The 23,927-nt window shown below is 46.8% G+C and overlaps 9 protein-coding genes across 11 annotated transcripts in view; 1 reads left to right on the top strand and 8 right to left on the bottom strand.

Moving 5' to 3' along the window:
* Positions 1-813: 813 nt before the first annotated feature.
* Positions 814-3,329, bottom strand: LOC9641759 (pentatricopeptide repeat-containing protein At4g02750). Its single transcript, XM_002960218.2, has 4 exons — positions 3,126-3,329; positions 2,912-3,072; positions 2,805-2,829; positions 814-2,747 (listed from the first exon to the last, which is right to left on the bottom strand). The coding sequence occupies exon 4, from the start codon at positions 2,630-2,632 to the stop codon at positions 1,085-1,087; it is 1,548 nt and encodes a 515-aa protein (XP_002960264.1). The 5' UTR covers positions 2,633-2,747; positions 2,805-2,829; positions 2,912-3,072; positions 3,126-3,329; the 3' UTR covers positions 814-1,084.
* A 2,233-nt stretch (positions 3,330-5,562) lies between these two features.
* LOC9662985 (hybrid signal transduction protein dokA) lies at positions 5,563-10,329 on the bottom strand. Its single transcript, XM_024675029.1, has 14 exons — positions 9,556-10,329; positions 8,987-9,430; positions 8,586-8,880; positions 8,404-8,528; positions 8,175-8,354; positions 7,872-8,120; positions 7,547-7,799; positions 7,374-7,478; positions 7,250-7,322; positions 6,940-7,183; positions 6,390-6,877; positions 6,206-6,329; positions 5,958-6,152; positions 5,563-5,900 (listed from the first exon to the last, which is right to left on the bottom strand). Exons 1-14 carry the CDS (start codon positions 9,775-9,777, stop codon positions 5,655-5,657), a joined length of 3,243 nt encoding a protein of 1,080 aa, XP_024530797.1. The 5' UTR covers positions 9,778-10,329; the 3' UTR covers positions 5,563-5,654.
* A 956-nt stretch (positions 10,330-11,285) lies between these two features.
* LOC9641758 (probable plastidic glucose transporter 1) lies at positions 11,286-14,117 on the bottom strand. 3 transcript variants are annotated; one of them, XR_002991672.1, is made up of 13 exons: positions 13,855-14,117; positions 13,660-13,807; positions 13,404-13,604; positions 13,227-13,326; positions 13,012-13,124; positions 12,854-12,947; positions 12,633-12,789; positions 12,424-12,570; positions 12,297-12,370; positions 12,149-12,237; positions 11,936-12,050; positions 11,616-11,850; positions 11,286-11,546 (listed from the first exon to the last, which is right to left on the bottom strand). XR_002991672.1 is itself a non-coding variant. In XM_024669079.1 (12 exons), exons 1-12 carry the CDS (start codon positions 14,018-14,020, stop codon positions 11,671-11,673), a joined length of 1,584 nt encoding a protein of 527 aa, XP_024524847.1. In that variant the 5' UTR covers positions 14,021-14,117; the 3' UTR covers positions 11,286-11,670. The 3 variants fall into 3 exon arrangements, 1 of the variants encoding a protein (XP_024524847.1); XR_002991675.1 differs by having other exon boundaries at positions 11,286-11,517; XM_024669079.1 differs by having other exon boundaries at positions 11,286-11,850.
* A 667-nt stretch (positions 14,118-14,784) lies between these two features.
* LOC9641757 (clavaminate synthase-like protein At3g21360) lies at positions 14,785-16,554 on the top strand. Its single transcript, XM_002960878.2, has 3 exons — positions 14,785-15,451; positions 15,509-15,753; positions 15,913-16,554. The coding sequence occupies exons 1-3, from the start codon at positions 15,056-15,058 to the stop codon at positions 16,271-16,273; spliced, it is 1,002 nt and encodes a 333-aa protein (XP_002960924.2). The 5' UTR covers positions 14,785-15,055; the 3' UTR covers positions 16,274-16,554.
* A 171-nt stretch (positions 16,555-16,725) lies between these two features.
* LOC9641756 (putative L-ascorbate peroxidase 6) lies at positions 16,726-18,541 on the bottom strand. The gene is made up of 11 exons (XM_002960216.2): positions 18,451-18,541; positions 18,307-18,391; positions 18,117-18,238; positions 17,985-18,058; positions 17,884-17,926; positions 17,718-17,814; positions 17,566-17,649; positions 17,356-17,477; positions 17,208-17,277; positions 16,879-17,154; positions 16,726-16,814 (listed from the first exon to the last, which is right to left on the bottom strand). The coding sequence occupies exons 1-10, from the start codon at positions 18,539-18,541 to the stop codon at positions 17,055-17,057; spliced, it is 888 nt and encodes a 295-aa protein (XP_002960262.2). The 3' UTR covers positions 16,726-16,814; positions 16,879-17,054.
* Positions 18,542-18,592: 51 nt separating this feature from the next.
* On the bottom strand, positions 18,593-20,123 carry LOC9641755 (60S acidic ribosomal protein P0). The gene is made up of 5 exons (XM_002960215.2): positions 19,848-20,123; positions 19,600-19,668; positions 19,435-19,533; positions 18,963-19,355; positions 18,593-18,847 (listed from the first exon to the last, which is right to left on the bottom strand). The coding sequence occupies exons 1-5, from the start codon at positions 20,103-20,105 to the stop codon at positions 18,695-18,697; spliced, it is 972 nt and encodes a 323-aa protein (XP_002960261.1). The 5' UTR covers positions 20,106-20,123; the 3' UTR covers positions 18,593-18,694.
* Positions 20,124-20,196: 73 nt separating this feature from the next.
* Positions 20,197-21,033, bottom strand: LOC112344415. The gene is made up of 4 exons (XM_024669105.1): positions 20,741-21,033; positions 20,529-20,687; positions 20,340-20,462; positions 20,197-20,279 (listed from the first exon to the last, which is right to left on the bottom strand). The coding sequence occupies exons 1-4, from the start codon at positions 20,963-20,965 to the stop codon at positions 20,238-20,240; spliced, it is 549 nt and encodes a 182-aa protein (XP_024524873.1). The 5' UTR covers positions 20,966-21,033; the 3' UTR covers positions 20,197-20,237.
* On the bottom strand, positions 21,020-22,990 carry LOC112344912 (pentatricopeptide repeat-containing protein At4g02750-like). Its single transcript, XM_024670503.1, has one exon. The coding sequence runs from the start codon at positions 22,988-22,990 to the stop codon at positions 21,020-21,022; it is 1,971 nt and encodes a 656-aa protein (XP_024526271.1).
* Positions 22,991-23,266: 276 nt separating this feature from the next.
* Positions 23,267-23,927, bottom strand: part of LOC9662984 (protein PXR1) — a 1,968-nt gene continuing 1,307 nt past the window's right edge. Inside the window, exon 4 of the mRNA XM_002960214.2 lies at positions 23,267-23,920. Coding sequence (XP_002960260.2) covers positions 23,510-23,920 — 411 coding nt within the window. The 3' untranslated portion in view covers positions 23,267-23,509. The remainder of the gene's footprint in view (positions 23,921-23,927) is intronic.

The raw sequence follows: 23,927 nt of genomic DNA, 5'->3' as shown, positions 1-23,927 counted from the left end.
TTTATTTTCAGATTTTAGCCACAGTTAATATGTAGTTTTACTTTGAGTATTAAAGAACTTTTTTAACTCTATAATAATTTTTATTGATGTCATATATAAAAGGGGATACAAATTTCTAAACAATATTTTTATATAATAACAATGAAGAATACTAAAAAAAATGTTATTAGCTAATGTGCAAAAATGGTATGAAAATGATTAATATATGCTAGATTTACAATATAAATCTGTTAAAGTTTTACCAATAAGTTTAAACATATAAAAATTTACCCAAATAGAACTTATATTGTAAGTCTTTTTCATATGTAACAAAAAGAACATATGAAAAATGTTATAAATTTTAAATATTTTTTATTTGTAAATAGTCTAATCCCAGAAATTTTTTCTCACAGCTAAGTTTTTTGTTAAGCATGGCACTTCTAACTTTATGTAACACTTCCTTGGCTAATTCATCATTGAGCAGCATTGCTATCTACAATGTCTACTTCTCATCTTTCAGAACTATGGACACGCACTTCAAGAATCCCTTCTCAGTCTTAAGCATCATGTTTTACCATCCCACCTGAACATCAAGATATTGGAAGGACGGCTAATATGCAATTTGAAAAAAATGGACCCACAAGGGTGATGCGTCTTGGTAGGTAGGGCCATCTCATACAGCACTGGCACTAGGAATGGAAGTTCAAATGAATGTTTTATCATTCTATGAAAAAGTAAAACAGCTTTTGAAGGCCGTCAAAGTTGAGGCGTAGTTTGTCACCCAGTGTGTTGTGGACGATTCCAGGTAAATTTTCTTAGGAACAAGATTACCTATTTACGAATCAAGGTTTCCTGAGCATAATTTAGGAACAGTTTTGTGGCACTTTGTGTGCAAGGGTAAGATCGATGCCTGAAGTGATTGTAAATGAGCTCAATCTCTTCAAATATTAAGCTCTCACCTATAACAAATGTGAAATGTTGTGAAGTTTGACTAATGCGCCATCGCAAAACTAGAGTCTTGGGCGTTGACTCTTGACTCTTGGTAAAAAAGGGAAGGCTGAGTGTAAGTTTTATAACGCTGTTGCGAAGTCTTAACAAGATGCCGTCACTGATGAGATGAGCAAACTTTGCTGCGGGCATTGTGGATGATGCTGTAGAGCAACAAGTAGGATGCTGACTTGTGAGGCTCTAGCCCGACTGCTTGCTCGGCAGCTCGTTGTCCCCTCTTCAAGTCGGAGTTTGTCTTGCAAGCGTTTAGCAGCGCCTTCCAAGCCACTTCGTCCGGCTCGAACGGCATGGTTTTGATGAGATCCTCGGCCTCCTCGAGCCGCGCTGATCTCGAGAGGATGTCCGCAAAGATGTTGTAGTGGTCCTCGTTGGGAGCCAGGCCAAAGTCACCAGTGATCGACTTGAAGTGCTGGAAGCACTCCTCGAACTGGCCGGCATGGCTGCATGAGAAGAGAAGTCCCGTGAACGATGCGTGGTCGGGCTCTAATCCCTCGAGAACCAGAGTCCTGAAAAGCTCCACGCCTTTCCTCCCGTCGCCCTGCTGTGAATACCCGAAGATCATCACGCTCCAGGTGATGAGATCTTTAAAGACCATCCGGCTAAACAAGCTGTGAGCTTCGTCCACCCGTCCCTTCTGCGCGTATGCCGCGAGGAGAGCGTTCCAGGACGGAACGTCGTGCTCGGGCATCTTCGTGAAAATCTCGTCGGCTCGACGCAAGTCTCCCTTGTGCACAAAGGCCATGAACAAGGTCGTCCACAGCACCACATCCTTGACGGGAATCAGCTTGAAAATATCCATAGCCTCCTCGCAATCTCCCTTCTGCGAATACCCCTCCAGGATAGCGTTCCAAGTCACCTCGCTCTTCTCCTCCATGCCATCAAAGATAAACTTCGCGGCTTCCATGTCCCCACGCTGGGCATAGGCTGTTACCATAACGTTGGTGGTCACCACATTCTTCTCCGCGACCCTGTCATAAAGCTCTTTCGCCTCCCGGAGATGCCCGGCTTGGGCATACCCCGTCACCATGACCGTCCACGAGATCACGTCGTGCACTGGCATCCTGTCTAGCATCTGGCGAGCTTCTTTCAGATGCCCGTTCCGGGAGAGAACGTCGACCATCGCGTTCCAGGACACCAAGTCGTGCTTTGGATCCCGATCAAACATCTCCCTGGCCTGCTCCAGATTCCCATTGCTGCCGTAAGCCCCCATGAGAGCTGTGCAAGCAACCGAGTCCACCACCTTCATCGAGTCGAAGATAGCTCTGGCCTCCTGCAGCTGCCTCTTCTGGGCGTATCCGCTGATGAGTATAACGCAAGCGACTGTCGTGAACCGCGGCAGCTTGTCGAACAAATGTCGAGCTCGCTGCGTTTCCCCGCATCTACAAAAGGCCTGGATTGTCCTGTTCCAGCAGCTGATGCTGCGACGAGAGGTCGTGCTGAAAACACTGGCTGCATCGTCACTGCTCCCGCACTTCCCATACATGGTGACCAAATGGTTCGCGAGAAACACGTCGTCCCCGAGCCCATCGTCTATGATCTGTGCGTGGAGGCGCTTGGCATCTGCGAGGTGCTTGCATTCTTGTACCAGCTTGGTGTAGTGCTCTCGGAGGTAACTCAGATGCAAATCTATAAGCCGCTTTCCCATGCACACAAAGCAGCTTTTCTTAGTGAAAAAAAAAGCAAAGAGAAATTGATCGAAATATTGAACAGCTAGCTTCGAAAAAACTCAAACCAGACCTGGTTCCAAGCATGGGATACCTCTGTTTCACCAAAACGTGAGAAAAGGAAAATCTTTGCTGGCTAAAGCAATGGCGTACCTCGTATGGAGCCACTTTTCTCAGCCTGCGGGGAGCAAAAGAAAAAGAAATCAAGTCTCCAGAGGAAGGAAAAAAAAAAAAACAAAGAAAAGTGAGAGAATAGATACCTTCGACTTCACAGGCATCGCCGAAAAAACAAATGCCCCGATGCCTTGAAACGGAAAGAATCACGCGTTTGTCCAGTCCTTCACCACCAGGATCATTCTGCATCCATCGAAGAATCCAGCTTGCTCCAGCGACACTGGGCGATCCATCGTGAACACGCCCCCTAATTCGCATAAACCCCCGACAGATTCAAGACGAGAAGAAAGAAGACACTACCCCTGAAAATCAGCTTCTGGAGACGCCGCGGCACGCCCGTGAGGGGATGCAAGCGCTTCATGAGATCTAGAATGCTCCAGCTTTCCGGCAACGCGAGGAAAATCATCCTCTTGTTGTGCTCGACGCCCAGTCGAATGATCCGACGCCTCCCCTTGGCAGGCACCGCCGCCATCACGCCCCTCGGTCGTCACATCGCTTCATGAGTTTTAGTTTCGCCCTAATCTATTATTTATTGACAGGTAGTGTTTTGTCATTCAGATATGTTCTTCCTATTAATGTCTATTGCATTTCCTATTTTCGCTTGTTCTTGTGTTATAAAAAGCCACACATTGTTACTTTTAACGTTTTGATTGTGTTAATGCAAATGTTTTTGTGTTGATTTTTTTGTGAATGGTAGCAATTTGCTATATTTAGGTTTTGAAGTCCTTCATTTTCACGGTGGTTAAAGGTAAAGTTAATTTAATTCATCAAGATTTCATAAATTGATGATAATGTTATGGCTTGTGGTTCTCATGTTATCATGTTTACTATACTATATAAGTCAATAATTCCATGGGAGTTTCACACTTTTATATGTAGTAATGTGCAAAAAATTGGTATAACTCCAATCTTCATAAAACCTTTATAATTATATCTAAGATAAATTAAAAGCTAGCTTATAGTATGAATCTAATTATTTTTATAAAAGGCAGAATAAATTGGGATTTATTTATGATATTTTTAAAAAAGGTAAAATGAATACTAAATATAACTATAGAATAAGGGGATGATCACAAAGTATATGAACTTTCAATATTTGGATTAAGATGGTTATATATCATCTCTCTGATATACATATATTATAAAGATGTAAACTTCCATTAGTGCTTCACAATATAAATTTATATATGATTGTAATCCTATATTACCAATAGAGGTGAGGTCAAAAGTTATCAATATTAAGTTCTAGGATCAATATCTGATGAGGAGTTTTCCATTGGTTCAAGTAAAATTTGTTAAATATACAAGTAGAACAACAACAACACTATGACTTTCATCATTATCCATACAAGGAACACAAAGTGGAGTGTTGGTTTATTTTCTTAATTTTATTGTACATAGTTTGGTTTGTTTAAAGAACTATTTATCAAAAAAAATGAGTATATCAAGTATTGTAGCAAGTTAGATTGCAAGTTTATAGTGTTTAGCATAACATTTAATAAAATGATCCTCCAAATATTGTACATATGCAACAATTGAAACATATAAAAAGATAAAAAAGTAGATGCACCACCTATAATGTCTTTTTTTTATATTCGTCCATCAACAAGAAAACCCTAATTACCTTTTATCTTTATGAGAAGAAGTGATGATATAAAGTTCATAGATACAGTTACAATATTATATACTATTATTAGTATAGTGAAATTTTGATAACTGTCAAGTTGGTTTCAATTCAAACCATTTACTCCTATATATAAAATAAAATTTTTAGACTAATTGGATATACACAGCTTTTTGTATTCCATACATTAATTTCTTTGTTTGGATTTTCCATAGAGTGTTTGGAGTGCTGAGAATGGCTAAGAGCACAATTGCATCCAAGGCACAACTTTCTTAGTAGAGCATATCACACCAACAATCAATTTGCATATAGTTATTGCTTGACCACAACCTCAACTACAATAATCTTGAAGTTGAATCTTCTCCCCTTCTCTCTCTATTGTTCTTATTATTATGATTTATCAAAAATAGAGCTCTGGTGGATGAAACAATGGTGATTGTTTTTGCTGCTACTGCTACTCCAGCCACTATGAAAACTCTAGAAAATCTCTCCTTCCACAGCTCCTTAGGCTTGAGCTATTTAAATGCTTTAAGTTGCTTAAGCCTCGAGGATGAGGATTTGCTGTCATTGTAGCTCCTTAGGCTTTAGCTATTTAAATGCTTTAAATTGCTTAAGCCTCTTAAGAGGATGAGGACTTACTGCCATTGACACTTCCAAGGGTTGTCTATACTCAATGATAGTATGTTCAACAAAATGTCAAGCCTTTACTTTTAATGGGAGAGTTCTCTTAATATCAAGCACAATTTTGCCACATTTTAGTGTGCCAAACAGGGATAACGGAAATAGTAAGCATGTATGACTTATACATTTAAAGAGAAAAAAGAGAGAAGATGGAGATTTCCCTCTTTTCTTATGCTATGGAAGAAATTTATTAACCATGTCATATTTGGAGCAAGTGACTAACATTTTTTAGTGACCATGACATCAGCTGCTGAGCATCTCAAGCAATTTGCAAAGTTTATAGTGTTGAGAGTTGAGATTTGTGCAATGATAATGAAGGAGTGGAAATTACAATTCTTTGGATATAGATAAGTGTCACTCATGTCATTTGGAATCTCTGCCAGAATTGTTGTGACCTCTGTGGAAAGAATCAAAGTGGCTTACAGAAAATAATTTGCATATATATATTTATATATATATAAAATATATTACAAAGTAGAAACAAAATTTCTTGAGCTATAAGGAATCAAAGCTAGCTAACGAGGTTATGTATACATGACTAAATCCAACCTTAACGTACCAGTAGCAACTAGCTCGAGTAAATCCTTTAGCTTTTTCGCGTTAAGAGGTTTGCTAATGTACCCATCCATTCCAGCAGCTATACAGCGATCTCCGTCCCCGGACATGGCGTGTGCCGTCATTGCAACTATAGGAGTTCTCACTCCACTGCTCTTCTCAAGCTCACGAATTTCCCTCGTGGCCTGGAAACCATCGCAAATTGGCATTTGAACCTGGATTTTTCACAAGAAAGTGTCAAACAAAAATGTAGAGAAGAAGAAAGAACTTACATCCATCAAGACGAGATCGAAAAACTCTTTTGACGATTGCTCGACCGCTTCGCTACCATTGCAAGCCAAAACGGTTGCATGTCCCCACTTCTGTAGCAGTGTCATTGCAACCCGCTGGTTCACGACATTGTCTTCTGCTACCAAAATCTTGAGGCCTTTGGATTGTCCCTCAGGGATTTGCTTGAGCGATCTTCCCTGGAAATATTCAGGCATAAAATCAAGACAAACAAAAAACTCCATTGCATTACCTGTGGCTCATGAGAGACAATTTCAGGATCTTCGGGAATTCCTAGAGCGGCATTTAAAGCTCGTTTTAATAGAGCTCGTTTGATTGGCTTTGATGTGTGGACGTCAACACCTATCTGCTTACACCTGGGAAAAAAGCACGAAGTATGCCATGAATAAGCAAAAGGAAGAATGAAGAGATTGTACCTTGCTGCGTCCGAGTGTTCTAGAGAAGTAAGCATGACAATAGGAAGCATTGGAGTGTCTTTGAGATTTTGGTCCAGACACTTAGTACCTTCGCTTGGCGTCGAAAAGTTTTGCTCTGCCACTTGAGACTTGGGACTTTGAGCTGGTGATCCCCGATGCTTGTGGATGATTCCATTGGGGAGTTTATTGTGTCCACGTATCAATATCGATGGACACTCGGGCTCCACTTCATGGTCTCCGTTACACAGCCTATTACAGTGTATAGTCTGTGAACTGCTGCTAACACCACTGAGGGGTCTCGCTGTGCTCCGGCTCTGGATCAAGCTTGGATTTTCTTGTAAACTCTTTACCAAGTCAGTAGCACTCGTCCCTTTCAGCCACATATCGAGGAGTAAGACCCTAAAAGGCTGGCCTCTTTGAGCAGCTCTTTGGAAGGCCGAAAGAGCATCCTCAACACCATTTGCGGATTCCACAACCATTCCCCACGCCTGAGTAAAGAAAAATAAAAATGAGGTGGAAGTAATGAAACAAAAGCTTGCCAGTCTTTTACCCTGAGCATTCGAACAAGGATGTCTCTGCTCGTTTTGTTGTCGTCCACCACCAGGACGGAGACGTCTTTCAAGCTTTCCACGCCTAGAGGCGGCGAAGTTCCAGGCACTGATACAGGGACATGAAATGTAGCCGTGAAGTAGAAAGTACTTCCCTGCCCTTCACTTTCCACCCACATTCTTCCTCCCATGGCTGCAGCGAGCTTGGAAGATATCACGAGTCCTAACCCGGTTCCTCCATACAACCTTCAGTAAAAGAAAAAACCATTAGAAACAAGCCTTTGCAAAAACAAGGACAAGGAAAATAACTACCTCGTGGTGGAAGAATCCACCTGTGAAAAAGCCTGGAACAGTAGTGACTGCTTGTTCTTCGGGATTCCCACTCCTGAAAAAACTCAATTAGATGGATCCAAATGCTCGACTTGTATATACTTACCGGTATCGTTCACTGAAAACAGCAGTTCAACAGTTTCTTTGGTTTTGTTTTGAAGCTTCGCAAGAACCACGACTTCTCCGTCCTCCGTGAACTTAATCCCGTTACCTTTAGAGAAAGAAACGCTAAAAAGTTAGATGCGAATCCAATCTGTGTCTGAAAGATACGCTGCGTACCAATGAGATTGACGAACACTTGAAAGAGCCTCCCAGGATCGCCAACTATCTGATCAGGAACATCGGCATCAGCACTCCAAGCTAGCTCCAGGTTTTTCTTGTGTGCCCGTGCTGCTAGAACTGACACAGCGTGCTCTAGCTGGTCAGACAACGAGAACTGGATGTCTTCCATCTCCAGCTTTCCAGCTTCTATCTTGCTGAAATCTAGAATGTCTGTGATTATCCGCAACAAATGCTTCGCAGAGAAGCGCACCTGATACAACGAGGCACCCAAGTTGGTCACTCGAATCAATCTAGCTACAAGCTTGAACTTGATCTTACGTACAAGTTCCAGATATTCTTGTTGTTCCGTAGACGTGTGAGTGTCCAGGCACAGCTCCGTGCAGTTGATGATTCCGTTCAAGGGAGTGCGAATTTCGTGTGACATGTTTGCGAGGAACTCCGACTTGGCTTTGTCAGCTGCGACGGCTACATCTTTGGCCATTTGTAGCTCCATCTCCATCCGCTTTCTCTCCTCGATCTCGGTCGCCAGAATTTCGTTTGCTCGAGCAAGATCTCGCGTTCGCTCTGCAACCTAGAGACAGTAGGCTTAGTATTATAAGAAGCAAAAGATACACGACGAAGAAACCTTTTGCTCCAACGTAGAGTGATGGTCAGATATCTGATCTGCCATGCTGTTGAAAATTCCCTGCAGGTCATGAATTTCATCCCGAAACCAGGCTGAGTTACTCTTGACTCGAGCTCCCATGTCACCACTCCCAAGAGCCGCTGCTACTTTCCCAAGCTCGATAATCGGTGCGGTGAAAACCTGCAATTGCACGTTAAAAAAATAAACGAAGAAATGTTTTTCCTTCTACCTTTGCAAGGCAAAGAGAAGCGATGATTCCAACGACCAGAATCACCACTATGGTGACCACAATAACAATTTGTATGTTGGATATTGGTGCGTAAGCTTCTTTGATATCGAGCTTTGCAAGAAGACCTGCAAGTCAACCAAAGATTTTAGAACAGAATAAAAAAACCAAACCAACAAGCTCACCCCAGTTCAGGTATCCAACTGGAGCGTAGGCGACGATAACTTCCGTTCCTCTATAGTCTCGCTCTCGTCGAACTCCAGATAGTCCGCCTATAGCACTGGCCATGGCACCACTGAGAGGAACCGACGTAACACCGGGATGAGCTTGCGGAGGCAACAAGAGGTGCACAGTTTTATTCTCAATAGGCACCCCGACAATCAGCTCGCCAGTGTTCTGGAGCCCAGTTCTGTCGTGGATTAACGTCTTCAACGTTGTCGCATTAATCAACGCGGTCAGCACTCCTATCATGGTCTGATTCTGTAGAGCAAAACACGAAAAGAATAAAAAACAAAGGTTATAACTACTATGCAAAGTCAAAACCACGCTAAGAAATCCAAAACCAGGAAGAACAAAGACATCTTACCAGCATAATGGCTCTAGAAATGTTATACTCCCACAGCTTGTCACGCAGTTTCGGGAAAGCGATCTGTACAGGCGCGGTCTCCACAAGCTTATAATCCTGGTGGGCGAGAGAGGGACTGAAAGTCTGGTTGTTGCTCGTCGCAAAGTGGAGCGAGCCTTCCTTGTTGTAGACAGCAGCACCCGTGATCTCCGAGATGGCAGAGATGGCCGACTGGAGGTCATACTTGGCGGTCTCCCGCGTAACTCCCGTGTTTGCGAGATTGTTAACAATCTGGATTCTGGAAGCGATGAGCACCATCTTATCGATCTCGCCCAGCAAGTAGTCATTGAGTTGCTCCCGCCGGAGAACCGAGACTGCTGCCAAGCGCCGGCCAATCTCGTCAGCTAGCTGCTGGTGTGTCTTAAACCATAGAACAGCAGCTAGAACTCCAGAGGAAGATACGACCTGTAAGATGAAAAGAAAAAGATAGAGAAACTTTGCATAAGTCTGCCACCAACATAAAGAAGCAGGCGAAAACAAAATATCAAAAACGAAACAACGAGCAAGAACTTAAAAGAAAGGACACTTACCACAATTCCAATGAAGAGCGTGAGCTTGAAAAGAATGGAAGCTTTCAAGCTCATCTTCTTGCTGCTCCGGCTGGATTGACAGGCTGCGCCAGCCGAATTGTTGGGATGATCATCGAGAACCGGGAGGGTGACGTCTGACACTGCTCCATTGATCTTGCTGGCATCGTGGCGTTGCTCGAGAGCGCCACCAGTGGAGCTCTTTTGGAAAGCCAAGCACACCATGACTGATGGATTTGATGACGATCGAGTAAAAGCTGGCGATGAGGATGAAGTAAGGGGAAGAGGAGGAAGATTGAGCTCTGGAGACTGCTTCTTCCTGAATGGAGAGCTCAGATTGCGCCCATCGTCATCAGTCTCTCTGTCCAATCCAACCCACCAGGACCAAACCTTCTAAGAAAAAGAGAGAGAACAAAGTGGAGGTGAAAGAGATTGACATTTTCCCTCCCACGAACAGCAATAGAAAGCAAGCGGGGATAGAGGGGGAGGAGAAAAGAGAAAGAAACAAACCCCACGGGAACTGGTAGCTACAAAACCCTGAATTTCGAGCGCTCGCCGCCCGTCGCGCGACCGATCGCCTAGAAAACTGGAATTTCTCTCATCAATCCGTGAGGAAAAAGATGAGCGATCTCGCCATAGTCAACAAGCATCGGCTTCCGCGAAGCCGCGTCGCAAAGGCGATGTGCTGCGTTGTTTGGTGCCCTGAATTCGCGCGCAAAGGAATCACTCGTGAATCTGCCCGAGCCAGCGCCCAAAATCCACCCCCACTTTCCCCTCCTCCCTCCTCGTCCCCTCTAGCCCTAAAATTTTGTTTTGGTGTGGCAAAACGAGCCACTCGAACATCACTGGAAGAGGACCGCTAGTAGTAGAGAGAAACACATTCACAAGTATATTCCAGGCGCATATTCTTCTCGTCTCCTGCCCAGATTATTTAATGCGGGCGTACGGCGCATGTCCGTTGCTGTTGAGCCCCACCGGCGGGTAACGTGTCCCTGCCGTACTGGCCCATTTTTTCGTTTTTATCGCTCTGGGGCTCCACCAACTTTACTTCCATGCGAAAGACGAGTGATTAGATTTTCGATTATAAGTCAAACCCAATAGTGTTGTTGCTTATAAGTACCTTCTCCCATGCATGAAAAAGAATGAAAGCTTATTTTATTATCTTCACCATAGTCTCCTCTAAAGAACATTCCACTAACTTATATTAGCACTAATTATCTAGAGAGAGAGAGAGCGCGCGCATTTAAAAGGTGGCGACCTATGACTTACCAAAGATTTCGACGTCAAACCTCCCATGTTTGATGCAATGTGGTGTTTTACCTTCCTAGTAGAGCACTTCTCTCGGCCCCATACATATGCAGAGTTTGCAGAGTTTGTGGCAAAAGAGTTCCTACGTTTTGCTCAAGGTGGGTGGAGTGACAGATTCCACAGGGCTCTTTTTTAATTTTTTATGTTCTTGGAAAAAGGATCACATTGTCAAGTGGTGAACCCATTTCAAAATGCTATGTTGCTGTCTTGAAAAAATGAAATGTAATAAATACATAATAGGAAGATAAGAGCTAGAAATAAAAGAGAATTGGGTGATTTTGGGCTCCACAGTCATGAACTCACGAGCTTGTCATTTGACCCTCTACGGATGTTACACATACGTCTCTTCCATCTAAATGTAGTGCTGCTCGAGAGAAAGTCTTTGTCGTCTGAAAGCAAAGAAGCTCCCACCAAAAAAAAAGGAATTTTCCCTTGTCAAAGTTCTCGACCTCGACGGATGGAGAAAGAGAAGCTTACATTTTGAAAAAAGAGGAAAAAGAAAGATATAATTCCACAAGGACGTTTTTTTGTGTCCGTAGAGTGGTCCTCCTTGTCTATTAAAGCCGCATAACGTACGAGCCTCATGGCCATTCTTCGTAGTAGCAAGTTTGTTTCCAGCAGCGTGGACGCTTCCCGGGATCATCTTTATGCCACTCGCTGGAAACCAATCGAGGCGTGAGCCTTGCCTGCCGAGAATTCCAAAACTTGGATTTCTTCGATCGATGTGGCCGATCAAGTTATAGCGAGAAGCGTACCTTGTTTGTTAGCTCACTTTAAAGTGTTTTTGTTTCAAGCTTTTGTCTATGCTCGCTAGTCTGGATTTATGAGAAGCTGGATCTCCTCGAGCGATTTGCCTTTGGTCTCGATGATGAAGCTGTTTGCAAAGGCGACGGTGGCCAAGGAGACGGCACCGAAGCCAGTGTAGACCGCTGGAAGGCCAAACGCTTGAATCGCGGTCAGGAAGAACAAGCCGATGAAAAAGTTGGACACCTGTAGAAATAGAACATGAGATTTTTTCTGTCTTGATACGAAAGAACACAAGAAGAAAACGGAAGAGTGAAAAGAGATCACTCACCCAATGCACGCACAGGCTAAAAGCCATGATCTTTGCTCGGCTTCTTGTCGTGCATAGCTCGGGGATGATAATACCTGTCACTGGCCCAGCTCCAAGAGCAAAGGTAAACATATATCTGTAGAGGACAAAGCTCAGTACTGGAGATCATCAAAGTCTACTACAAAGAAAAGCCTGGAAACTACAGAAGAACTACTAGATGAACGTTCCACGTACGTGAGTGTTCCAATCACGGAAAGTAAGTGCGCTATGGAGTCGTCCATGGGGGCCTCCAATGCCACTACGAGCACAGCCATGGAGATCGCCTATAAACGTGTTAAGAACAACAAGTGTTTCGAATCGAGCCTAGTTATTTGTTTTGTACCATGCCAGTGTAGCTGATCATTAAGAGCTTTCGCCGTCCTTGTTTGTCCATGAGAGACGATGCTACCAGCGCCCCTGCGAAGAGCCAGCCATTGTAAACAAGAACACAGCCAAGCTTGAAAGACTACCCGCAAAGTTGACAACGCCAACGGCGACGCTGGCTGTTAATCCATCGCTAATCCCAGCGTCGTGGAAAGTCGAGGACGAGAAATACAAAACCCCGTTAATCCCCGCGAACTGCTGAAGGAAGAAGAGGGAGCCACCTATGAGTGCCACTGCGAAGAAATCATAGAAAACATGAAACAAATTAAGAGAATGAGGGAGGAAACTTAAGAACCTTTTCGGTTTTGTGCGAGCAGGAGTTCTCCCCACGATGCTTGATCTTTCTCGCCATCTACGTCGCTGGATCTTTTCAGCTCCTGGATCGCTTGCTCCACTTCGGCCTCACCCCACAGTTTTTTTATCGTGGAAAGTGCCTCTTCCCATTGTCCGTTCTGTATAGATACTCCTTGCGAGAAGTTTTTAAGTACCTTCAAAGAGAAAGAAGCATTTGCTTACTCTTGCGAGCCAACGAGGGCTTTCCACGGCGAACTGCATTGCAACGATGAGCAATGCGGCAGGAACCGAGCCAATCCAAAACATTTCTCTCCACCTGGAAAAAGAAAGTATAATATGTGTTTTTTTTTTCCATCACCGAAGTTGACGGAGTTTACTACCAGTGAGGATCGGTTTGTGCTGGAATTCCAAGGAGCAAAGAGACTATAATCCCGGTACACGTACCAATCTGGCATAAACTACACAAGGCGCCTCGATACTTTGTGGGAGATATCTGTAAAACCAAGCTCTAAGATGTTAAGGAAAGAAATCTACGTGAAAAGTAGCAACCTCTACGATCAAAACTTGCGGAAATAGAAAAAGAAAAAACTATCACCTCTGAAATGTAGAGAGGAACGAGCGAAGTGTTGATCCCAATGCCGAGCCCCACCAAAGCCCGGCCGATGAGCATTTCGTTAACTGTGTGAGCATTCGCACTGCATTCACACAAACAAGTCAGAGCAAGAAGAAACAAGAGGGAAAGAACACGACCAAGAACTAGAAAAGAGCAAACCTGATAGCAGGCCCCAGGACGAGCGGGATCATATCCAGCTGGAAAGTTCTACGTCGTCCAATCTTGTCCGCTAGAACACCACCACTTACGCTCCCAGCAAACGCACCCACAATGAAAATGCTCACCACGAAGCCTTGCATTATGGTGTCCCCGTCAAAGCCAAGCTCCCGGGCAATGGATTCCAGCGGTCCATTGATAACACTGCAAACCAAAAACTCAGAGAGACCAACGCTCAAGAACACGCGAAAGAGCTCACCCAATGTGGTAACCAAACATGAAGTTCGCCATGGCCGCCGTGAGTACGTGCGGCAAAACAGGAACCCATCCGAAGTCCGGATCGCCCAAATCGATGGAACTCTCCGGCTTGGTTGTCTTCGAAACATCTTCTAAAGAAGAAGAACGAGCTACAAACTCTAGCTAGTGTTCTTCAAGGGAAAGTTAAAAACCTTACCTTGTTTCGATGATAGCGTCTTGTCCTCCTCGCCAATCTTCGCATTGGGCACTGCTCCAAAGCTCCTCCTTCTGGACCTAAATCCGGTTAAGTTTCTAGAAGAAAACAAGGAAGGAGACGAGACTAAGGCCTTGGAATGGAGAGCTAGAGTGCACAGTGTTGCCATAAAAAAGATTTTGCCTCGAAAGTCCGAGAGCTGGTTAAATCATATGGAAACAATGACATCTCAGCTTTGGCACCTTTCTCTCTCTCTCTCTCTCTCGCTCTCGCTCTCTCTCTCTCTGTTTTTTTTTTTTTTCATCTCTCTCTTTCAGCTGGATGATCGCGGCTTGGGACAAATGTCGCAGGCAAAAGCTAGTAGCAATCCAAGAAAATAGAGATCTCTCGTTTAGTGAAGATTTATTATCACCGGCTTTATTGTTGCTTTATCGCAGTCGTAACACGCAAGTAGCGAAAGGGAAACACACCGAATTTTCCCTATGATCACTGTAGAAACTCGGTTGTCAAACTTCCAGCTCGAGCAATGGACGGAGAAATTTTCCTCCGTATTTCTTTTTCTCCACCCACGTGCACGGAACGAATTCGAAAACGTGGGATCTACAGCAAGCAAAGATTAGAAGACATTATTTGTCCAGGAAAAATCAATTAAGCTATTATGGAAGATGAGATGTTACCTCGAGAGAGGTTTCGGCTCTTCTTCTTTCCACTCGGAAAATATCGAGTCACAGACAACCCGAGGAATTGGAACCAGCTTAGCTGCGGCCGTACACGTAAGCCACCGCGAGCGCCAACTCGCCTCTACTCACAAACTCGTTTAAACAGAGCGAAGAGCGTGTACGAAACGACTGTACCTTATCGCCAGTTTGATGCGGTAGACAGACAGCAGGTCCACCACAGCTGGGGAGTATAAATACGCGACCACATCCCTCGCCTCTATCACACAATCAAGTTTTTTAAGGTTTTATCTCGAGCAGACGAGCGAGCTAGTCCGAAAAGAGGCGAGCAATTCATTCTTTTCTCGTCCAATCCCCAGTCCAATTTGGTTTCGCTGTGAAGAGAGCTTTAAGTCAGTCCGGAAGAGAGAAAGAGAACGATTTTATTTCACTCGCCTCACGAGATCCGATCCTCGCTACTCCAATTTCTTTGCTGCAGAGCTTGAGTTTCCTTCTTTTTGTGTGTTTTTTTTTTCTGTTCCGCGAAGATGGTTCAAATGCCGGTGGCGACGACGATCTTTGCCACCAACAGCAGCATCCCGGAGCAGAAGCTCCTGAGCAATTCAGCTCCTTTTCCAGCGGTTCTCAAGCCGAGTTCCTCCGAGTCGAGCGACAAGCAGAGCCTTCTGCTAGCGCTGGAGCAGCCCGGCGGCAAATCCCTGCTGCGAAACGAGCTCGCCCGCAGCGGAGCGGTCCTGCTCCGCGGGTTCAACCTCGACTCCGCTGCCGACTTTGACGAGCTTGTGCAGCGCCTCGACGGCGAGGAGTTCCCGTACAGCGTCGGGGGAGAGGCGACCCGGCAGCGAGTGCTGGGGAGAGTCTTCACCGCCAACGATGGAATCCCGCTCCACAAGCCCATCGGCTTCCACAACGAAGTCGCTTATGTATGTTCCACTCATCTTCCCTTTTCGCGATGATACTGACTTTCTGCCTGCCACCAGCTTCCAAACTCGCCATCGAGGATTGTTTTCTTCTGCCAGAGCCCCGCTCCACAAGAGGCTGGCGGAAGCACGCTAGTTGCTCACGGAAGAACGGTGTATGAGAAACTTGTGGAGAGTGGACACGAGCACTTCCTCGAGGAGCTGTCGCAAAAAGGCGTGAGATACTCCAAGAAGCTGGCCCAGGGAGGGCATGGGAGCTGGAAGTCTATGTTCCAGACGGATGACAAGCTTGAGGCGGAGCAAAGGTATCCACTTGCTGTCCTCTCTCCTATCATTGCTTGACCCGAGTTTTCCTTTCTGTCACTCTCTTTGGTTTTGCTTTGCTTCGCGTCCAAAGCTGCTTGGTCATCTTTGCCTCAAACTTCTTTTTGCTGCCTCTAACCAGCTCCGTTTTTTGTTTCCAGGGCCGAGAAAGTTGGTTCCAGAATCGAGTGGCTCGACAACGACGAGGCTCGTTTCATTTCCAATCCCTGCCCCGGCGTGAAGATCAATCCACACACTGGCGAGAAAGTCTGGTTCAACACCATCGCCGGCATCCAAGTCTTCAAGGCCTCCACACCCCCGGGATCCTTTGATGCTTACTTTGGAGATTGCTCTCCCTTCCCCCAGGATGCTCTGGATGCCTGCCTGCGGATCCTGGACGAGGAGAAAGTTGCCTTCCCCTGGCAAAAAGGAGACGTCCTCATCGTTGATAACGCCAATGTTCTTCACGCCCGGCAGCCTTCCAAACGGCCGAGAACTGTTCTAGTCTCCCTGTTGAAGTGACAAAGATTCGGTGCCACTACAATTTCCAACGTGTCCCTGCTCGCTGCGAGTATTGTCCGACATTTCCTTTTCCTTCCAGCCCTCCTTCAGGCCGGCCTTGACCCGGTTCGTGCATGTATGTGTGTCGTTCGCAGACTTCTCGGGGTGGTATCGAGTTGGACGGATAGAGACCTCCAAACCACGACGCCTTCTCGACTGCGATATAGAAGTTTTGCTCCATGTGTATAACGCTCTCGTCCATCGTGATCGGAAATAAGAATTTGGACCGCATTTCAGTGTCACTCCCCGCAGCTCCCGGGTTTCAGTACCAATCAAAGTTGCAGCAGCAGAAATGAGAAACGCCAGCACAACGTGTTTGTCACAAGTTGCAAAAATCTTCAAAAAACCACTGTCGGCAAACCACCTTGCTCGGCTTTCTTTCCCATTCGCCAGATCCATGCCACCTTCCGGGGGACTGCATTAGGACTGCATTAGAACTGCATTAAGCTTTGTCCAAAGATTTGTCTGGAGTTTTGTAGCTTTGCCCTTTACAGGCCCATGTCTGTGTTAAAAAGACAAGGAAAATATCATAAGAAATCGAAGCACGAGATTTATAAAAGTCGTACCACTCATGGTCTGCGTCAATCTTTGCCTCGTTGCACTTGAGAGCGCCATATGCTTTCTTGCGAGGCCTCTGAGCACCCCACATGCAACGTGGCTGCGCCGGGAACACGAGAGCCAAAGAGGCAGCCAAAAAACAAAGCAGTAAGAAAACCATTCTCTATTGTATTACCAGGGACTTTTATCCTTCCCATTGCGCGCCTAGATTTACCAGCTTAGTGTAGGCCAACGTGAAATCAGTGTAGAACTTCGACTGGTCCCGCTTGTATACTTGTATCCAGCTGAAAGTCGAAGAAATAAACAGTATCATCTAAAACGAAATTCAGCGACTTACGGGAGGCACTCTTTGTCACTGACCAGGACTCTATCAGATGGCAAGCCGATCATTGACGCCATTTTGTTATCTGAAAAACAAAACAAAACAAAGAAAAAAATGAAAGAAAGGATGCACCGTCAAAGTCTTTGATCTTTGTCAGCTTTACCAGGATCGCTCCAAGGCATCTTCAAGAGAACGTCGTAATAGCTGTTGTCAAACACTGTGGGATTGCCAAAACCTTTGCTGCCAAGCGTATGAGCGCCCGAAAGAGCTACCATTTCTTGAGTCCTACAAGCTTGACGAAGTCGCAGCCATTAGGAAAGTGATAAGAAAAAAGCATGAAAAGCTCGAGCGAACTTTGACGAGACATACTCACGAGAAACCCTTGCTTTGAAAAATCTTCTTCAGGGCCACAGCATTGAGATCCTCGCTAGGCAGCTCACCTTGTATGTCAGCAACACTGGATCAACACATAAACTAGACGGTCAATACACTGTCTTCCGGTCATCGTAAAGAGTCAACACCAACCTTGAGTCCAGTCTTCCTAACTTCACGGGAATGAAGGGTCCTCCACAGATAACGATGGCTTCTGACCCAGCAACAGCAATAAGATCCGCCCAAGACACTGAGAAAACATCAAAATAATCCAAAATTAATTCACGAAAGCATGGCGAGAATCTATGATAAACAGTACCATGAAGAGAACCTTCTAACTCCCCCCTAGCTTTGTTGAGGACCTAAGAAAAGGAGTGCTCATATTTTTTTAGCCTAACTTGATATGTGCATTACAATTACCTTGATGGATCGTTCGAGACCCGCGTTCTCTGGTCTTTCCAGCTCGTAAATGATAGATCCATTCATCCCACCACCTCAATGATATAAAAGAAGATGTCTAGACATTTGCGATGAAGAAGAAACTCGTTTTACCTTTGGAAGCGCTGAAAGTCCCAGCATCATGAAACACGAGCCTCAAAAGACCAGGAGCTTTTTGCTTGCTCACAACTTTCCGCAAAGCTTCACGAATGCGACTGTCTTTTGCATCCTCGCTTCTGCGCAAGGAGAAAAAAAAATTTCTCCATCAAAGAACGAAGCGAGGATTTAAAAGCAAGCCACCGACACTGCTAAAGCAAACTTGCTGCTAAGTAGGGCTGCCGACGATGAGGAAATAAGAGCAAAACGCCTAGTGACCACTGGACTCCTTGCTACAAAACAAGAACAGCCAAGCTCGAAATAAAAGAAACAGGAGAAGCATATAAGTTACCTTCGTCTCGACAATCGCAAGAAGCGCATCGGCCGCCATCGATCTTGGGAAGAGCGCCAACGGAGGACGTCCACCCGAGTAGCATTGCCATACCTAGATTAAAAAATGGGGGAAATCTTACATCCGTTGTTGTCGGGTTCGATTCCGGGCAACGGAAACTTTTAATCAAGCCACCATTTTTATCGCCAAAATTTCAAAGACTTAAGATCGTCTAAACAAAACTTTGGTGTGTTCCAAAACTGTTCTAGTCTTCGCCTCCAAAAAGATCCATGAATCCTCCTCCATCGTCTTCTTCTTCCTCGTCCTCTTCTTTCTTCTCCTCTGTAGCAGCCACCACAGGAGCAGTGCTCGATTCCTCCGACACCAGAGCTACAGCCACGGCAAACTTGCTTGGATCCTGCACGAAGCACTAAACACGTCAAACCAAGAACACCACCTAGGACGAAAAACAAAAGAAGGCCAACCAAGACACTATCTAGAAATCCAGAAGCTAGATATCCCAAACGAGGTACCTTCAAGTATTCCTTCGCGTTCTCGGCTTGCGGATACGAGTAGTCGGTGCTCAGCGCAATGGCCAGGACGTTCTTGTACGAGTTGAGGAAGAAGTGCGCGGCGGCCGCCAGTGTCGGGTAGCCGAGTGCGAGAGAGATGGCCGCCACCGCCGAGACTCCTTCCGCAAACTTTGCGACGAGGTCGTCGTCGGTGAGGTCGAGCACGGCGGGATCAAACACGGAGCCACTGTCGTAGACTCTGCGGACGACGAGTCCGTAGGAGAATGGCCGGATTCTCAGCTTTGCCAGGAGCGCTGCCTCCGAGGAGCCGACTTTGGTGCCTTTGCTGATGAGCTCCACGGAGGAGACGATCTCCACGGTCCCCTTGTTGATCTTCGTCGGGATATTCAGCGCCTAGAACAAGCGGCCAACTTACTTGATATACCATATGCTTGATCGCGAGATAAAAAAATATAAATTCTAGAGTTTTTACCTGGAAGAAGGATGTGTGTGATGGATCGAGGCCAGTGCTCCCTGGCTGAATCGTCACGTCGATCGGAGCGACGAGGCCAACTCTAGCAGGCGCTCCAACCTTAGGAAAAAGAAAGACAAAGCTCAAGAATCCTTGAGAAGATCGATCGGAAGTGAAAGAACTTACCTTGTACTTTGCGATCACCTCACGGACCTCCTTAAGATCTCCTCTAGTGAAGACAAGCCCGACGTTTCCCTACAATGAATGAATGAACCTAGATCCAAGGCAGCTCCGAAATCCCCTCAAGAAACCACGACATCGCCAAGAACACATCCAAGATCGAAGAGAGGCGCAAGATTTCGACAGCAAACGCGGCGAGGAGCGATGAAATCACGGGAAATCACAAAGATCACGCGCACAGGCAGATTTCTCACCACAAGGAGAGGAATGAGGTTGAGAACATCCCTGTTGCCCGTCTTCTCGGCGTACTTGCGGATCGTGCGCTTCATCAGCGTGTTCTTCCCCATGAGCACCACGGAATCGGGGCGAAGGCCCTGGCGGATCTGCTGCATCTGGTTGGATCCAACATTGTCCGCCGCGCAGATCAGCGCCCGGCCGTAGTCATCAAGGTACTTGCAAAGCTTGAGATCGTAGGCCTCCTTCTTCTCGAGCTTCGTCCCCTTGAACCCCATCGCCAAAAAAGCTAGAGGTTTTTGCTAGGGTTCTAGGCTATTTAAACAGCAAGAAAGCGCACTGACGGAATATCCGGAGCAACACTTCACGTGACAGAATATGCCTCGATGCTAAAGAAGACGGAATGTGCCTTATCTTTGGTTAAGAACCGGGGGAATCAGCTCATCGTCTAGCTGAAGAACACACAGAGGATATCAAAACAATGGCTTTCAAAAAGAATTTCTATTTCTCACCAGATCAACTCCAGTTTCGTTCTCGGGCATCGCGAGCGACCATCCCGAATCCTCGACGCAGCTCCAAATTCTTTCGAAAGCTCGCTTGTAGGCTCCTTCGAGATCATTCTTCTCCGCTATCACCTAGAGATTCAATGCGTTGTGTTCTAGCATTGTTTCTAAAGTTTTGGAGGGATCGCAAGAACTTACTTGGTGATCTAGCATGTTTTTGATGACGAGCACGAACCTCGCGGCGTCCAGCTTCCCTTCCTTGACGAGATACTCCCCCGCCTCATCCAGTTCTTCCAGGCAATCCATCACCGACTTGGATTTCTTGCCGAGCATCACTTGGAGCGCATCGTTTGCCAGCTGAAAAACGACTGGTATCACCGCAAATTTTCGCAGAGGAAATGAGAACTTGCCTCATTCAGGCCCTCTAGAACGACGTCCTCCTCTGGCAAATCTTCGCTTACCGGCGCAGGCTCTGCTACTTTTGGCGCCGGAGCTTGGTCACTCACTCGCTTCTTCGCGAGGCAGACAATGTGGGCGGCCGAGAATCTCCCCCAGCTCCTCAATCCCACGCGCAACCTGGGCACCACGGAGAAATTGAAAACCACTGGCGCTGGAGCCACCCGGAGCTCCGCCATAGCCACCAGGAACCCTAAAAACAGGGGATTAACCCCTTCCCGCTCTTTTCACGCTCAAATTGGAGACCCAGAGATCCAGGCATTCGACAGCAGCAAATACGGCACTGAGTTCTCGGAATCGAGCGACGATGCGAGCCGCGCGGCTAGCGATCCCTGCTCCACATCCGCCTGGACATTGCAAGCGCCCAGCAGAATCGTCCAGGCCACCGAATCGGGCTCAAAGGGCATGCTCTCGATCAGATCCTGGGCGTGATCCAGCTGCCCAGTGCGCGCCAATTGATCTACCATGCACATATAGTGATCAAGCATCGCCGCCACGCCAAAATCCCCAACGAGCGAGACAAAGTAGCCGACGGTATTCTCTACAGATCCTATACGACTACACGCAAGGAGGACGCTCACGAATGTGACGGTATTGGGTTCGAATCCCTCCCACGCCATGGCCCGGAAGAGCCCCAGTGCTGCACGCCCATCCCCATTTTGGGCACAAGCCGAGATAATCCCGTTCCACACGGGCAGCCCCAAATGGGGAGTTTTTGCAAACAACGACCTCGCGGCTGCCACGCGTCCATTTTGCGCGTACCCCGCAATCATTGCGTTCCACGAGACGAGGTCCAAGTGGGGCATCTTATCAAACACCTCCTTGGCTTCCTCCACATGCCCCTGTTGGGCAAGGGCCCCAACCAGGGCAGTCCACGCCACAAGATCCCGCTCCACCATACCGTGGAATATCCTCCGCGCATCTTCCAGTCTCCCGCGCTGGGCGTGCGCGACTAGCATCGCCGTCCTGGCCAGGAGGTTCTTCTCGGGCATCCTGTCGAATATACTCTGCGCATCTTCCAGATGCCCTCTCTGGGCATATGCCGCGAGCACGCATACGTAGGTCGCGGTGTCCGGCTCGAGCATCCGATCGAAGAGCCGCCTAGCGCGGGAAATCTCGCCCAATTGGAGGAACCCATTGATGAGCGTGTTCCACGACGCGGACGCGCGGTTGGGCATTCGATCGAACAGCCGCTCCGCCTCCGCCAGATCACCACTGTCGATGTAGGCGGTAATGAGCGCGTTCCAGGACGTGATCCCCGGATTAGGGCTGCGATCGAAGAGCTCCCGGGCCTCGGCGAGGCGCCCGTTGGACGTGTAGCCCGCGATGAGCGTTCCCCAGGCCTCGGGGGTCGGGTGTTCGAGCCGCGCGAACATCCGGACGGCCTCGTGGAGATTCCCATTCCGGGCACACGCGGACATCATCGCGTTCCACGTAACCGGGCACCACCGCGGCATGCCGCGGAAGATTCTCTGCGCATCTCCCAGATGCCCGTTACGGGCATATGCTGTAACGAGGCCGGTCCACGAATATTCGTCGTGCTCGGGCATCTCATCAAAAACTTGTTTTGATTCCGCAAGATGCCCGTTTTGCGCCAGCGCTGAGAAGAGCGCGTTCCAGCAAACGCTGCTTCTTTGGGGAATCTTTTCGAAGATACCACGAGCTCTGTGCAAATGCCGGTTTGAGGCATATGCTGTTGCAATGGCGTTCCAGCAGACTTCGTCTTTGCGAGAGATGATGTCGAATACTTTCTTCGCCTCCTGAACGAAACCGGCTTTAGCGTATGCGCCCATGATTGCAGTCTCGGATATAGTGCTTCGAGTGGGCAGCCAGTCGAAGATCTCTCTTGCAGAACACAATTGCCCTGCACTGGCAAATGCGGCGATCATCGCGGTCGCGGCCACCGGATCCCAACGAGGCATCCGATCGTAAAAGCTTGCAGCTGTGGAGAGAAACCCAGTTGTCTGCGTGTGCGCTGAGACGATGATATTCCAGGAGAAGATGTTTCTCTTGACCATCGAGTCGAAGACACAGCGAGCCTCGCCGAGTTTGCCACACCGGGCATACATGTGAATGACAAGATTGTTGAAGAACGCCTCGGCTCCATGGCTGGAGCTGGCGATCTGGGCGTGGAGAGCCTGGGCTTGGACGGGATCTCGGCATTTTCGGAGGAGCTCAGCTGTGGCGTGCCGATCAAAACGCATCCAAATCTCACATCGTTGTCAAATACCTTTCAGTAAAGATTAAAGAGGCCAAGAGTGATAAAGTATATCTAATTTGCATATATTGCATTGTGGTCTCATGCCTAAGACTCCTAACAACATGTATTATTTTCTATTCATCATGCTCTTAAAAAACAGTCGAGTGTGATTCTCCCAAAATCTCCAGCCAAGCTTAACAACAGTAGATTCCAAGGGAAAAACTCATCATACTTTAACTATACGCGTGACCAATCAAACATGGAAGATTCCACAGAAAAGGACGAGTGCTAAGCGTCGTTTTAGGAGGACTTTTATTTACAATAAACCCGGAAAAACATCTCTGCTGGCTCTATACACATTCTCCCTGCCTAGTTTCCTGTGCGAGGAATCCTCGCCCCTGTCTCCCTGATCTGATAGAACCCAAGAGAGATCGAAAAACTATGGCTCCAGATCGATCGATCGACCAGAGATCTCGATCGCACGAGATCGAGGAGAGGGACGAACCATTGCTTTGATCATCGATCACATAAGCGAGCACGCGTTTGGGTTCTCGTCGCTAAAGTACTGCGGCGCTATGATCCTCACCGTCTCGAACTGCATTGGAGGCTGGTTGGACAGCGTCCATGGCTCCGGCTCCGGTCTGTAGTAATCCCTCTCCCTCTCCTCATATCTTTCCTCGTATCTCTCCTCCTCCTCTTCCTTCTTCTCCTTCTTCTCCTCCTTCTCTTCCTTCTTCTCTTCCTTCTTCTTCTCCTCCTTCTTCTCCTCCTTCTCTTCGGCCTTCTCCTCTTTCTTCTCTTCTTTCTTCTTCTCCTCCTTCTCTTCGGCCTTCTCTTCTTTCTTCTCCTCTTTCTTCTCTTCTTTCTTCTTCTCCTCCTTCTTCTCTTCGGCCTTCTCTTCTTTCTTCTCTTCTTTCTTCTTCTCTTCCTTCGTCTCTTCC

This window comes from Selaginella moellendorffii, unplaced genomic scaffold, assembly GCF_000143415.4.
Source record: "Selaginella moellendorffii unplaced genomic scaffold, v1.0 SELMOscaffold_0, whole genome shotgun sequence".
NCBI classification, from domain to species: domain Eukaryota; kingdom Viridiplantae; phylum Streptophyta; class Lycopodiopsida; order Selaginellales; family Selaginellaceae; genus Selaginella; species Selaginella moellendorffii.
This window is presented reverse-complemented; position numbering and strand designations above follow the sequence as displayed.

Excerpts from the sequence above, each read along its gene's own strand:
- LOC9641759 (XM_002960218.2), bottom strand. The coding sequence starts at position 2,632 with ATGGGAAAGCGGCTTATAGATTTGCATCTGAGTTACCTCCGAGAGCAC.
- LOC9662985 (XM_024675029.1), bottom strand. The coding sequence starts at position 9,777 with ATGGTGTGCTTGGCTTTCCAAAAGAGCTCCACTGGTGGCGCTCTCGAG. Across the intron at positions 9,431-9,555 it reads CGCTCTTCATTGGAATTGTG|GTCGTATCTTCCTCTGGAGT; the intron begins GTAAGTGTCCTT and ends TTCATCTTACAG. Across the intron at positions 8,529-8,585 it reads AGTTGGATACCTGAACTGGG|GTCTTCTTGCAAAGCTCGAT; the intron begins GTGAGCTTGTTG and ends GTTGACTTGCAG.
- LOC9641758 (XM_024669079.1), bottom strand. The coding sequence starts at position 14,020 with ATGGCAACACTGTGCACTCTAGCTCTCCATTCCAAGGCCTTAGTCTCG. Across the intron at positions 13,605-13,659 it reads ATGTTTGGTTACCACATTGG|TGTTATCAATGGACCGCTGG; the intron begins GTGAGCTCTTTC and ends TTTGGTTTGCAG. Across the intron at positions 12,371-12,423 it reads TGGCGTTGTCAACTTTGCGG|GGGCGCTGGTAGCATCGTCT; the intron begins GTAGTCTTTCAA and ends GGCTCTTCGCAG.
- LOC9641757 (XM_002960878.2), top strand. The coding sequence starts at position 15,056 with ATGGTTCAAATGCCGGTGGCGACGACGATCTTTGCCACCAACAGCAGC. Across the intron at positions 15,452-15,508 it reads TCCACAACGAAGTCGCTTAT|CTTCCAAACTCGCCATCGAG; the intron begins GTATGTTCCACT and ends GCCTGCCACCAG. Across the intron at positions 15,754-15,912 it reads AAGCTTGAGGCGGAGCAAAG|GGCCGAGAAAGTTGGTTCCA; the intron begins GTATCCACTTGC and ends TTTTGTTTCCAG.
- LOC9641756 (XM_002960216.2), bottom strand. The coding sequence starts at position 18,541 with ATGGCAATGCTACTCGGGTGGACGTCCTCCGTTGGCGCTCTTCCCAAG. Across the intron at positions 18,059-18,116 it reads GACTTTCAGCGCTTCCAAAG|GTGGTGGGATGAATGGATCT; the intron begins GTAAAACGAGTT and ends TATATCATTGAG. Across the intron at positions 17,650-17,717 it reads TTAGGAAGACTGGACTCAAG|TGTTGCTGACATACAAGGTG; the intron begins GTTGGTGTTGAC and ends GTGTTGATCCAG.
- LOC9641755 (XM_002960215.2), bottom strand. The coding sequence starts at position 20,105 with ATGGGGTTCAAGGGGACGAAGCTCGAGAAGAAGGAGGCCTACGATCTC. Across the intron at positions 19,669-19,847 it reads ACCTCATTCCTCTCCTTGTG|GGAAACGTCGGGCTTGTCTT; the intron begins GTGAGAAATCTG and ends CATTCATTGTAG. Across the intron at positions 19,534-19,599 it reads AGGTGATCGCAAAGTACAAG|GTTGGAGCGCCTGCTAGAGT; the intron begins GTAAGTTCTTTC and ends CTTTTTCCTAAG.
- LOC112344415 (XM_024669105.1), bottom strand. The coding sequence starts at position 20,965 with ATGGCGGAGCTCCGGGTGGCTCCAGCGCCAGTGGTTTTCAATTTCTCC. Across the intron at positions 20,688-20,740 it reads TTCTAGAGGGCCTGAATGAG|CTGGCAAACGATGCGCTCCA; the intron begins GCAAGTTCTCAT and ends GTCGTTTTTCAG. Across the intron at positions 20,463-20,528 it reads AAAACATGCTAGATCACCAA|GTGATAGCGGAGAAGAATGA; the intron begins GTAAGTTCTTGC and ends TTGAATCTCTAG.
- LOC112344912 (XM_024670503.1), bottom strand. The coding sequence starts at position 22,990 with ATGCGTTTTGATCGGCACGCCACAGCTGAGCTCCTCCGAAAATGCCGA.